Source organism: Sander lucioperca, chromosome 4 (assembly GCF_008315115.2).
Source record: "Sander lucioperca isolate FBNREF2018 chromosome 4, SLUC_FBN_1.2, whole genome shotgun sequence".
Classification (NCBI taxonomy): Eukaryota; Metazoa; Chordata; class Actinopteri; order Perciformes; family Percidae; genus Sander; species Sander lucioperca.
In genome coordinates, this window is record NC_050176.1 from 42,193,549 (window position 1) to 42,207,575 (window position 14,027).

General features: G+C 41.6%; 1 protein-coding gene across 1 annotated transcript; it reads left to right on the forward strand.

Annotated features, from left to right (window-relative positions):
- Positions 1 to 13,579, forward strand: LOC116050966 (NACHT, LRR and PYD domains-containing protein 12-like). The gene is made up of 10 exons (XM_031301192.2): positions 1 to 297; positions 4,059 to 4,089; positions 4,597 to 6,436; positions 7,003 to 7,176; positions 7,306 to 7,479; positions 7,684 to 7,857; positions 8,008 to 8,181; positions 8,969 to 9,142; positions 9,287 to 9,333; positions 11,782 to 13,579. Exons 1-10 carry the CDS (start codon positions 1 to 3, stop codon positions 12,312 to 12,314), a joined length of 3,618 nt encoding a protein of 1,205 aa, XP_031157052.2. The 3' UTR covers positions 12,315 to 13,579.
- Positions 13,580 to 14,027: the final 448 nt, after the last annotated feature.

The window sequence follows — 14,027 nt, forward strand, 5'->3', positions numbered from 1 at the left end:
ATGGCATATGAGGTCCTCTTAAACGCTCTGGACGAACTCGGAGAAGATGAATTTCAACATTTCAAGTGGATCCTGAAAGAGGAATGCCTGAAAAACTCGTCAACCATCCCATGGAGCAAGCTGGAGAATGCAAAGACGTGGGACACAGTTAGTCTGATGATCCAGACCTACACACTTCCTGGAGCTGTGGAGCTGACCCATCAGGTCTTAAAGAAGATCAACAGGAATGATCTGGTGCAGAGTTCGTCAGCCCGCAGCTCAGGGACAAAAAGTCAGTCACAGGAAGACAAACATGATGTCACAGAAATGCATTTCAGTGTTTTCCCTAGGTTTGTGGAAGACTTAAGTGCGCATATTTGGCAAGGGTCTTTCTTGTTTTTCAATTAAAAGAAATTGCAATTTGACATAATTTTGGACCGTTATTATCACCATATATCTGTGTCTAAAATGTTGGAAAAACCAGAGCAGATAATAAATAAATAACACTCAAAAAACTTAAAGACAAAACTTGTTAAAGAAGTCCGCCTACAATCATTAGATCTGACAAAAATCTTTTAGTTAGACTGATGCTTTTTTCCACAGTTTTTGGCGCTTTTTTGCCGCATTTCACATTCATTCAGCTTAGGTGCTGCCAAAAACGGCTCAGGTGCTGCACCTAACACTTTAAATGGCAGGGAAACCCCTGAATTTATAATACATCCATAGATATCAATACGTTAACACCGCCTCTGGATTGTGAGATCCGTTTCTGCCGTTTTGACCATAAAGACTTTTGTGCGGCTTTTGGATGTTCATGCAAAAGAAATGCCAAACTAAGCAACATGGAATAATATAGAATAGAATGCCTTTTATTGTCATTATACACATGTACAACAAGATTAAAAGCAACTCCTTTTCCAGTGTCAACATGTAACAATATGTGATAAAATAAGTAGTTCAAAGAAAGAAGGGGGCGAGGGGGGGGAGTTGAAAAACAAAACATTTTGCAGATGAAAAAGGTGCAGGACCGGATTGGCTAATCAGAAGCACATGTTGGTTACGAAGGCCGGCCGTGTTCAGTCGTGGTACTGAGTTGAAATCATAGTTGAAATATTGAATGGATGCTGCCTGTACTCGCAGCCCACTCTTTTTGTTTACAGTATTTTTTCTTGCAGCCCATTGTTCTCTACTGTACATTCATGCAGCCCATGTCAGTCGCTGAGTCTGGTTATTATGACGTTATTATGTTTTTACATTATCAACGGCTGCACCTTGTTCAAAGAACAACCCGTCACCTCGTAACCTTACACTTCAGTCAGTTGTGCTTGTTAGAGGATGTGATCCACGAACCAAAAGAAGCTATAAAAGTAGATCATACCATTAAACATTAAACAAAGGAAAGTTCTACAAAGCGACGTGGCCAGATGTGTTAAACTGAGCGACTTTTTCATTAAAACCAGCTCGCAGTTTGAGAGTGAAACGCCAAATGAAGATGATGAGATGGGTAAGCTAAGCTAAGTAGGAGCAGTGCAGGATGCTAGCAGTTAGTTAGGAGCAGTGCAGGATGCTAGCGGTTAGTTAGGAGCAGTGCAGGACGCTAGCGGTTAGTTAGGAGCAGTGCAGGATGCTAGCGGTTAGTTAGGAGCAGTGCAGGATGCTAGCGGTTAGTTAGGAGCAGTGCAGGATGCTAGTGGTTAGTTATGAGCAGTGCAGGACGCTAGCGGTTAGTTAGGAGCAGTGCAGGACGCTAGCGGTTAGTTAGGAGCAGTGCAGGATGCTAGCGGTTAGTTAGGAGCAGTGCAAGATGCTAGAAGTTAGTTAGGAGCAGTGCAGGATGCTAGCAGTTAGTTAGGACCAGTGCAGGATGCTAGTGGTTAGTTAGGAGCAGTGCAGGACGCTAGTGCTTAGTTAGAATCACTGCAGGATGCTAGCGGTTGTGCAAAACACAATACAACGTTGCCTGCAAACGTGCATATTTATGAATGAAACTTTTTCTTCTTCTTTCTTTTTATTCTTGAAGCCCCTCAGCAGCAGCCACTGGTCCAGTTTGCTGCTAACACTGACAATGAAGAGCCAAGCAGCAGCCATGAGCCCCGAACTCCATACTGGGCAGGTAGGATTGCTCATTGATTGAATATTATAAGAATTAATATTAAAGAAGAGTATGGTGTTAACCTGCTCTATATAAAAAGAATTAATGATACTAGATGATTTGGCACTGCATTAATGAAACTGACTTGACTTGATCAGAAAGTTCTTGAAAAACAGGGACATACATTTTTAAATGTGATTTAGTGTCAGAAGCGGAGCCAGTAGAGTGCCAGGCATAGGCGTAGATTTTTTGGGGGGGATGCAGTATTTAGAAGAGGTAAATTTGTCCCCCTCCAAAAATATGATTGGTTTTGTATTGGAGATTATGCCCACATTGTCACTTTTTTCAGACTTTGCAGAAATAAACATCTTTACAGCCTGGTACAAAAACGGATTTGGTTTCTATAGCTAATTTCCTGTACAGGTTTGAATTTTCATATAATTCACCCATTCAATTATATTAAAGTTTAACATTTACTGTTACCATCTACACAAGATAAAATATTTTTGTTTGAAGATCCACATTATTAATTTAACCAAGTATCTTGAATCATAAATATATGTCCGGTAGGAATTTAGTCTGGGTTAACGACAATTCATTTACCGGAGCGCCAGATCTTCTGCTTTTCAAAAATCTTCATTTTGGGAAAGAACAACAAACTTCTAGCTAGCAAGCTACACACTGAAAATTTCAGGTTTTGAAGAAAATTTGGATCGTGCAACTAGTCATGCCTGCTTGGTTCTTTCGGGATAGTTTGTAAAGATTTACAAAGAATATGTTTACGGTATTTACTTTCTAACTGGGATGTTTAGAGACTGTCACGTCTGGAGCTTAGCGCCTCCCAAGACCATTGTAATTGGTTTAAAGAAATGCAAACAACCCAGAGTGTTCTTTTCTTCTATCAAAGAATGCATCAGTGGTGTAAGCAGACCTTACTCTACAGCGCTGTGGAGATAGATATGGCAAGTGAGACTAGTAGAGATGTAACGATGCGATCGTGAATCGGTTAAAAATTGATATAAATAAGCTTTTGTTTAATCTTCCTTCTGTAGCTGTCCTTGCCCTGCTGAAAGGACCTTGATGTTGCGGGTGACCAAAGGGTTTGTTGTTTAGGAAACACTGTACAATCTCTGCTGAGACAACATTATCCACACAGATGTACCATTTAACCCATTTTGCTCTTTGGGGAGCATAGGTCATTCATGAACTTTCTCCAGCTGGTTCAGTGTTGAGTGGTGATGGATGATACCTTTTCCTTGAGTTCTGCCTCCACAGACCTTCTCCAGCAGTTGCTGGGTCTTCCTGGCTTTCTTTTTCCTTGTTTGTTCCAGGATAAATCCTGTCTGGTCATGCTGGAGGGTGGTTTCCTCAGGGTATGCCCAATCTAGCCCCATTTCCTGCGTTTGATTTGTGTTTCAATTGGTTCTTGGTTAGTGATTTTCCAGAGCTCTTGATTAGTCATTGTGTTTGGCCAGTAGAATCCCAGGATGTTTTGTTAGCTTTACCAGCATGGTACATTGTTCAGATGCTCCAGGCGCCAATCTTTGTAGCGTGTTTGGTTAGGAGGGGGATCAGCTGTGCAACTTCTTTTCAGCTTTCCATTATGCAGCATCATGCTTGTCTGGGTGGGAGACACCTTCCACTTACAAACCTTGCTGTATGTTTTTCATAATTGTTTCTGTAATAATTTTTTTCTACTAAGCAGATGATTGGTACACCTAGCTTTACCAGATCCCCATTAGCCAGCATGTTTTCAGGTACACCCAGGCTGGCCTTTTTGGTTACCTTAGCTGCCCGGGTTGAGAACCACCCACCATTCTTTGTTCTGCCTTGCAATCACCTCTCACAACTTGGACAAGGGGTTGGGTTTTGAGGTGAAGTTGATGTACCCTGTTATACAATCCGTAAGATCTGTGTTCTCTCCATGTCAGTTACAGAGCACATTTTCCCTGGTTGGACAGTCCACAAACTGCTTGAAAGTGGGCAGAGTCACAGCCAGAATGTTGTGGTTGAAGTCCCCGGATATCACGATCAATGCATTTGGGTGCTCATCTGTTGTCTCGCAATTACTGAGTTTATGTAGTCAGTTGTGAGCGGCTTGTTGGCCGAGGGAGTAATGTTAACATCCGGGACATGGGAAAACTCTCTTATCGATAGTATGATCATCAAGCAGTTTCATGTCCGTGCTACACACACATTCTCTAACCATTATATGACCAAGATTGGGCCATTGTTACCGTTGCTTACGAGAAGAGCAAGTCCCCCACATTCTGTCAACACAAAAACTTGGCATCCACACTGCCTCTTTATAGTTTACCAGCTCAGTGTGTTTTGTGTCGAAACATTACTGACTGTTTCACAAACACATTTAAGATGGCTCCATTTTATCTTATTTACAGTACTAGGAAAGAAAGAGTTGTTTTTCATAGAAAGAAAGTCCCATAGCAAAACAGTATTTGTATACTGCTTATAAAAATTTACAAACAGCCTAATAATTTTCATTTTCTATATTTGTGTTCTGTTAACAGAACCAGGACTCATCTTACATTACCGAAAAAAACTTCAATCAAACCTCCATGATACATTTATGTGTGCGCAGGAAGGGTGGGCACAGAAAAAGGATGAGCAGCATCTGGATGACATCTACACACATCTGTACGTTGCAGCGGGGGGTGACATACAGCTTAACACAGAGCATGAGTTCTGGCAGATTGAGGCAGTGGCAGTGAAGCCAGCAGGAACAGAGACAACAATTAAACCTTGTGACATGTTCAAACCCCCCTCTGGAAGATATAAACCAATAAGAACAGTGCTGACCAATGGAATCGCAGGAATTGGCAAAACATTTCTTGTGCGCAAGTTTGTGTTGGACTGGGCTGAAGGAAGAGCCAATCAAGATGTGCATCTCATTTTTCTTTTCACCTTCCGCGAGCTGAATTTAAAGAAGGGGGAAAAGTTTTGTTTGACAGAGCTTATTCATGAATGCATCACAGAGACTAAAGACATCAAGGAAGACGTCCTGAATTCCATCTTTACAGCTCTGCAGTCATCAGGAAACACCAACTATGACAAGAGTGAATTCAAACTTCTGTTTGTTTTGGACGGACTGGATGAGAGCCGCCTTGATCTGGACTGCTCTACCAATGACAATCAGGCAGTTAAATTTGATGTGACAACGCCGACCTCAGTGGACAAGCTGCTGACGAACCTCATCCAGAAGAAACTGCTTCCCTCTGCTCGCCTCTGGATAACAACCCGACCGGCAGCAGCAAATCAGATCCATTCTGATTTTGTTGACATCATGACAGAGGTAAGAGGGTTTACCGACCCACAGAAGGAAGAGTACTTCAGGAAGAGATTCAGAGATGAAGAGCAGGCCAGCAGAATCATCTCCCACATCAAGACATCACGAAGCCTCCACATCATGTGCCACATCCCAGTCTTCTGCTGGATCACTGCTACGGTTCTGGAGGAAGTGATGAAAACCAGAGAGGGAGGAGAGCTGCCCAAGACCCTGACTGAGATGTATGCAGAATTCCTGGTGTTTCAGATTCATCAGACAAAAAAGAAGTATGACCGAAAAAAGTGCATTCAGTACATTGACTCATTAGCAAAACTGGCTTACCATCAGTTGGAAAAGAGCAACCTGATCTTCTACGAGAAAGATCTCAAAGAGAGTGGCATTGACGTCAGTGGAGCATCGGTGTGCTCAGGAGTGTTCACAGAGATCTTCAAAGAGAAACGTGGGAGAAAGAATGAGGACAAGATGTTTAGCTTCATCCATATGAGTGTTCAGGAGTTCCTGGCTGCTCTTCATGTAGAGAGGGCAGTCATTAACAGAAACAAGAATGTGATGTCTGAGCCAGGCCAAAGTTATGGCAAACAAATGCGAATGGTTTTCAGCAGAACATCTATGACAGATGTCCACAGGTTTGCTATTGACAAGGCCTTGCAGAGTCCAAATGGACACTTGGACCTGTTCCTCCGCTTCCTCCTGGGTCTTTCACTGGAGACAAATCACAAACACCTACAAGGTCTGATGAAAAAAAGCTCAGAGACCAATCAGGATACAGTCAAATACATCAAGACGAAGATCAGTGAGAATCTGTCTCCAGAGAAAAGCATCAATCTGTTCCACTGTCTGAATGAACTGAATGATCATTCTCTAGTGGAGGAAATCCAACATTACCTAAGTTCAGGAAGTCTCTCTACAGATAAACTGTGTCCTGCTCAGTGGTCAGCACTGGTCTTCATCTTACTGACATCAGAAAACGACCTGGATGTGTTTGACCTGAAGCAATACTCTGCATCAGAGGAGGCTCTTCTGAGGCTGCTGCCAGTGGTCAAAGCCTCCAACAAAGCTCTGTAAGTGCACCGATTACTGAAGATACTTACTGTGTCACATGTGTTGGGTTGTTCTCAACTATTGAATGTCAACGGATAGTCTCAAAACTACATCAAATTGATTACTTGATTATTGTTTCTTTAGCTAGCTAACTACTGTTATCGTTAGCCAGCGGCCACAGCGTGGGCTGCTCGGTCCCTCTACTTTTTTGCCAAGACACAGCGTTGACAACCCCAAAGTTGGACAATCTAATTAGACATCTTTTTTGCCTTAACCCGAATATAATCGTGTTTTTAAACTGCATGTAAACGCACTAAAGGTTTCACTGTGCAGGGTTGCTCTCAACTAACTAAAGTCTTAATAAACTAATAGTCGCAAGATTTAGTCAGCAAATATATATGCCAAATATATATGCCAATATATGATATCAATTTCCTAAAAGTCGGTCGTTGGAGTTGTGACTTTACCTCAGCAGACAAATAAATGAAAATTACAGTGTAGTTAATTTAAGGCTCAGGGAGTCAGACATATAATGTGTTTCTCACATTAGTGATAATAGTTTCAATGTTTGTCTTTGTCACTTCAGGCTGAGTGGCTGTAATCTGACGGAGAAAAGCTGTGAAGCTCTGTCCTCAGTTCTCAGCTCGCAGTCCTCTAGTCTGAGAGAGCTGGACCTGAGTAACAATGAACTGAAGGATTCAGGAGGGAAGCTGCTCTTTGCTGGACTGAAGAGTCCAAACTGTAAACTGGAAACTCTCAGGTCAGACTTTTGTGTAACAGTTTGTACTTCGATGCTCTATTGCATGGGTTTTCAATCCTTTTGATAAAAAAATATGACAGGGTTGGTGTTGTCATGAAGGAAAATATGTTGTACTTATTTCTGTTTCAGGTTGAGTCAAACCAGGCTTACGAACAAATGCTGTCAGGATCTCTCAGCAGTTCTTAGCTCCCAGTCCTCCTGTCTGAAAGAGCTGGACCTGAGTAACAACACACTGCAGGCCTCAGGAGTGGAATTGATCTCTGCTGGACTAAAGAGTCCACACTGTACGCTGGAGACTTTCAGGTCAGATCATATTTTGGCGCTTTTGTATATCATCATGTTTTACCATTTTATGGGGTTCTCATTTGAAAATGAAGCAGCAGAAGAATAAAGGTCCAGGTATCATTGGATAATCCGTAATTCATTTGTAATAAGAAAATGAAACAGACATATTTGTTATTTGTTTAAAAAAGGAAAAATGGTTCTTTATCACTAACTCTTCTTCAGGCTGAGTGGCTGTAGTCTGTCAGAGAGAAGCTGTGAAAATTTGTCTGCAGTTCTCATCTCCCAGTCCTCTAGTCTGAGAGAGCTGGACTTGAGTAACAATGACCTAGAGGACTCAGGAGCAACGCTGCTCTTTGCTGGACTACAGAGTCCACATTGTACACTGGAGACTCTCAGGTCAGATGCTTTTGTATAACACTGTAATGTGCCTCAAACATTAAATGTTTTATAGTCTAGTTTGGCATTGCATGCCTTCCTGACTCCACATTCCTACAGTTCTTAGACACTAAACTGAAATATAGGAAAATATTTTTTTTACTTATTTAGATTGATTCAAACCAGGCTCACAAAGAAATGCTGTCAGGATATCTCATCACTTCTCAGCTCCGAGTCCTCTGTTCTGAGAGAGCTGGACCTGAGTAACAACGACCTGCAGGATTCAGGAGTGGAGCTGCTCTCTGCTGGATTGGAGAGTCAACAATGTACGCTGGAGACTCTCAGGTCAGGATTAATCTTTTCTTCAATAGATGGACTTTTAAATGGTACTGGATCAGGGCCTGAAATTAATGTTTTGGCCACCAGCCACTGTGGCAGGTTTATTTTAATATCCACTGGCTTTTACCAGCCAATTGTATTTGCCTCCTGAAGGTGAAATACACGAAATAAATGAGCATTGTCCTTGAACTGAACACATGTAAGTGCTGATAAGTTATTAACAATTAACTGCTAATTCAGTAAATCAGCCACTCAGGAACCTTGCCATTGTTGCCAATTGCCGACTTGGTAATAAAACCTCATCTTTTACTTTTCTTTGAATCCTCCTTTTTGTTGCTTGCTTGTTTCAACCGGCCACCTCCTTCACCCCAGTAATGTGCCGCCCCATTTTTTAGGTCAAATCCAAGGAAATGGCGGACTTGGTTAAAATGTGAAAGAACAACAGTGGCAAAAAAACCTGATGAATCGTTTAATTCTTTGGCTGCCCACCAACATGGCAGGTAGATTTCAGACAGTGTCACCGGCATTAGGCATGTAGTCGGAGGGTAATTTTACGCCCTGTACTGGAGATACGTGTTGTGTCACTGATGATATCCAACAATTGTATGATTTTAGTTGAGAGAGTATACTCTGTTCAAAAAATGTCTAGAATGTAATGTTTTTGAGAAAATGTCTTAGAATTTTGCTGCATATTCACTCAGCAGATCATAACGGTAACTGATTCTATCATTGAGCTAATTCTAATCAGGAAATTCACGCAAGAAATTGTGTGTTTGTGTGTGTCTCTCTCCAGTCTGTCAGGCTGTCTGGTCACAGATGAAGGCTGTACTTCTCTGGCCTCAGCTCTGAGCTCCAACCCCTCCCATCTGAGAGTGCTGGACCTGAGATACAATCATCCAGGAGACTCAGGAGGGAAGATGCTGTCCTCTGGACTGGAGGATCCACAATGGAGACTGGAAACTCTCAGGTATAAATGGACAGCAAGAGCTTAAACACTGTTTCTCTGTCATTTACTGATGATCACTGGTTCATATTTAGTGGAGAATCTGAGTGCAGATTTATGAAGATAATTGATAAGGAAGGTTCATTCTGACTTTGTTTCTTCCCCCAGCCTGGAACATGGTGGAGAGCAGAGGCTGAAACCTGGTCTGAGGAAGTGTGAGTGCGTGTTCACTTTGGGCATTTTAACACCTAGTTGGTTTGCTCTGGTCCGAATCAGTTGATGAGTTTGTAAACTTGGAGCGTTTATCCCTTGGTTGGGTCTCATTTCACATGGAGAAAAATCCAAGCGAACCAAAATGCATCACTACAAACCATGTAAGAACGTTCCCTCCTTTTATTGGTCAGATGTGTTTGGGGCGGGAGCAAGAAAGTAAATTCAGGAAGAAGGTCCAGTTTTTTGGATGTCTCCATGGTCAAAGCAGCTCATTTTATTTAAATAACTTTCCAAACATTGTTTCTACATCTGCCCTGTTCACCGAGACTTCACTCATGCTCTGCTGGTGTCTGTCTCTAACTTTAGCGGTGGCTGGACCACAGAGATGCGAGTGATATCGAGCTTGACCGTGAGGCAGGTGTGAAAGCTCCCTTAGATTCATGAGAATGAGGCAGCACTTGTTGAAGTAGTTTAAATTAAAGCGTGTGTATCTTCATTAAATTCTTAGTTTGAAAGACAATCCCAAAGGATGAGTCATTGTGAAGTTTTGATCTAATTAACAGTTTGTCTGTTAATAAAGCAACAAATAAAGCCTTCAGGTGTGTTAAATCAGTGGTTCCCAAAATGGTTTGAGGACTTTGAGGGAGTTCTAGGCGGTCTGCAGCCAAAAGGGGAATAATTATTGTGTGAATACTGTTAAGCAAAATTAATGCATCAACAGTCACTGAATGTTTACAGGAAATTAGTTATGAACCTAGTTTTTCAGAATAACAGCCCTAGAAAGTAACTGTATCATTACAGGAAGCTCAGGATGAGACTTGCTTTTTTTCCAAAATAAAAGCAGCAAACTGTATGTTAACAGAAAATTAGGCATGGGCCTAGTTTTTCAAATAAAAGTGCTTAAAGTTCAACTCTTGTCAGGGTTAGATCTCTTTTGATGTTTTATCTTGATCTTAAGAAAGACAATTCAAGGAAGCTTTGACTATGTTTATATACAATCAAGCTAATTTACGTCCTTGCTGTAAATTTGAACTTCTTGCATTGCTTACTCTGCATCCTTCATCCATTTCCCACTTTTCCAACTATTCATACTGCTTCAGCCACTTTTTTAAGCTGCTTTTTCAACATGTTCAACTGTATCTTCTGATCCATACTCTATTCAAATCTTAAAATGTTCCACATCTTTCATACATTTGGAGTTGTTATACATTCAAGCCAGCATATCAGTGCTGCAGCTTTTCAGAAAACCTTAAAATATTCCAATTTTGTTTCATACATCATTGGTGTTATTCAACATTTCAGTGACATTTATACAAATTAAAACCATGTCCACTTTTCCAACTATTCTCACTAGTTCACCATCCTTTTATGCATTTAAGCCAGCAATGCAGCGTAACTTCAGCTTTTCAACATTCACACGCATTTTCAGCAGGAAATGCATTTTCACATTTTTATATCAGTTTAAAGGACAATTCATGTTAACATGCAGCCGCTGTCTTGAAAACCAGTCATGACTTACAGCTGGTGATGCAAACTAAAATCAAAAGCAATTTGCTCAATAGTCCATAGTGTAGCTACTTACTCAGTGGATAACTGTCCATCTGGTCCCTCCGGTCGCTGTCTCCAATTTATTTTCAGGATATGGAAAAAAGTTTGAAATACAGCCACTAACATGTGATGTTAGAGAGGAGACATCTTCAGACTATACAAAACACAGCATCTCTTGGGTGTCACGATGCAACAAGTCCCACTCCGTGCAACACAGACACTCCTGTTGGGTGGCCATAGCTTCACAATGTCCACAGGTACATCACCAGTTTCCCGAAGTACGAGGCTGTGTTGCGGCATTGACTACCGGTAGCTCTCTCTCTCTCTCGTAGCCCTTTCACAGAGCTCCTGCAGCTCTTGGTTCAATAAACTGTCTGTACACTTACAATGTTCTCAATGCTTCGTTTAGGGACCCTCATTATGCTTCCGTTGAAGTTTGGTGATATTTTGAACCTTTTTAGTGGTATGAATAGCGATTTGTTTTTACTTTCCCTGTGCCCCGAATACTAGCGTTGTAAGCTAATCAGCGGTCTGCGCTAGCTTTTTTCAAGCTAAAAACACATTTGATTAGCATGAAAACATGTCCCAGAGAATGATCAAGTAGGTACACATCTGTTAATAACCCGTAGGTTCGTTTTGCTCCGGAATTGTCCTTTAACTATAACTCGATCCATAAGTAACACAATGACATAATGTATGACTATTTTGGTCATGGGTTTTTATACACTTTCTGTAATAAAACATATAGAAGCAGAAGTCCTATCAGATGTGGGACCCTGGGAAGGAATCTTATCAAATGGGGGTTTGTGGTCTAATTTGTGTCAGTTTAGGTGTCCTTGACGTGAAAAAGTTTGGGTTTGATGATAAACTGCTGCTGTATTGTGTCTTGCTCTCTCCATCAGATGTCTGTGAACTCACACTGGACACAAACACCATGAACACACACCTCCGACTCTCTCATAACAACAGGAAGGTGACAGCAGTAAGAAAGAGGCAGCCATATCCTGATCACCCAGAGAGGTTTGACTACTGGTGGCAGCTGCTGTGTAGAGATGGTCTGACTGGAAGCTGTTACTGGGAGGTTGAGTGGAGAGGAGAGGTTGATATATCAGTGAGTTACAGAGGAATCAGCAGGAAAGGAAACAGAGCTGACTGTGAGTTTGGAGGGAATTATCAGTCCTGGAGTCTGAGATGCTCTGATGTTGAAGGTTACTCTGTCAGTCACAATGACATAAGTACATGCCTCTCCTCCTCTCCATCCTCCTCTGTCTCTCACAGAGTAGCAGTGTATGTGGACTGTCCTGCTGGCTCTCTGTCCTTCTACAGAGTCTCCTCTGACACGCTGATCCACCTCCACACCTTCCACACCACATTTACTGAACCTCTTTATCCTGGATTTGGGTTAGGGTGGCCTGGTTCACTGTGTTCTCTGTAGCAGGGAGAGTCTCCCCCTATGCAGAGAAATACTCACACTGCTGACAAACATAATACAATCTTTTTGTCTCTTTGTCTCTTTAAAACGATCTGTCCTCTCTGTCTAAAATGTGTACCTGATGTCTTCAAAATAGTGTTCTTTATCCTTCAGATGTGAGTAAACTGCAGAGTCTAGACCTGAGGTGTCGGTCCTTCTGTGTTGGGCGTCGGTCCTTCTGTGTTGGGCCATGCATTTGTGTAACGGTTGTTTTGTTTGTCTGTGGATTTCTCTGTGTCTGTGGATTCCTCCCTGCATTGGACAGGAGTTTGAAAGCGGTACACCTGGGTAGAGAAACCGTTGCTTAACAGGGAAGCAGGTCTGTGACACCACTTATTCTCCACTTACAATGCTGTACTTTCATCTCTTTCCAGGAAACTAATCAACCGCTCACATTTGGCCATATGTGAGAATGCCAACGATGGTTGTTCAGACTTGGCCTCAGGTGTCTCATATGACTTAGTCTCTTATTGCCGGCTCTATCTCCACAGCGCTGTGGAGTAAGGTCTGGCTGTACCACAGATGAATTCTGGGATAGGAGAAAAAAACTCTCTGGGTTGTTTGCATTTCTTTAAACCAATCACAATTGTTTTGGGAGGTGCTAAGCTCCGTTCTCGAAGTTTGTTGTTGTATCCCCCCTCAAAGTGATCAATGCTACTTTTACCAATGGACCATATATTGTACTGTAAAGTGCTGTAACGTGAATAGTCTATAGTGCGATAGAACGATACAATCCGAGCAGCTGTTGCTGGTTGTATTTAGCCGCTACAGAGCTCCGGGACACTGGCTACCAGCGGCAGTTTTTTAGTCGCCAATAGGTGACTGCGAGCCAGCTACAGGCACCGCCAGATGATGTTCCTTTGACCCTCCTCTGCCTTTTTTCACAAATTGTACTCTGGTTATATATGATGTCAATCATTGAAAGTTGAAATGTAATTTGAGTATTTTACAAATGTATTGAACTCCTACATTTTAAGTGTAATCTACATCAATCAATCAATCATCAGATGAATGGTTGGGAACCCTTTTCAAACAGAGGGGGCAAATATGAGGACTAAAAGTAACTGGAAACATCAACATAAACTTAAAAAGGCATCATGTGTAATATTTTGTTGTATAATACAGTTCTGTCAAAACATAAAACAAATTGATAAAAATCTCTGAAATCTCTTTACTTCTATCCATCTTTGTACCATGGTTTGTTTTCTGCGAGTAAAATCTTAAGTCTACTGTATTTCAGTGTTGTTTCGTTAATGGCTTTTATTCCTGTATTTCCCATCTGCAGTGTTTTATTTTTAAAAGCAACCTTGTATAAGTAATAAACGTAACTTGACAGAAACACACAGAGGGTAGAAACGTCACCATTGAGTAAAAAGTTTAAAAAAGAGGGAACAAGGTGGGCTGCCAACTCTCATGCAGTGACCGTGAGACTCTTTTAATACTGTAAAAATCCAGCACTTAATTAAAGAATAGTAAAATACAGCAGTGACTACAAGTAGAAACAAACCAAACACAGAAACAAATGATCATGCAGTTGTGATGACGCAGTAGTGTGCAAAGTTGGGCAGCTATTTACAGGAACTGGCATGAAAAAGAGGAACCTAAATTTCCCTTCCTGGTACAGACACAGCCTGACTGTGTTTCCTCATTCTTCACTTCCTCTTAACTGATTTGATG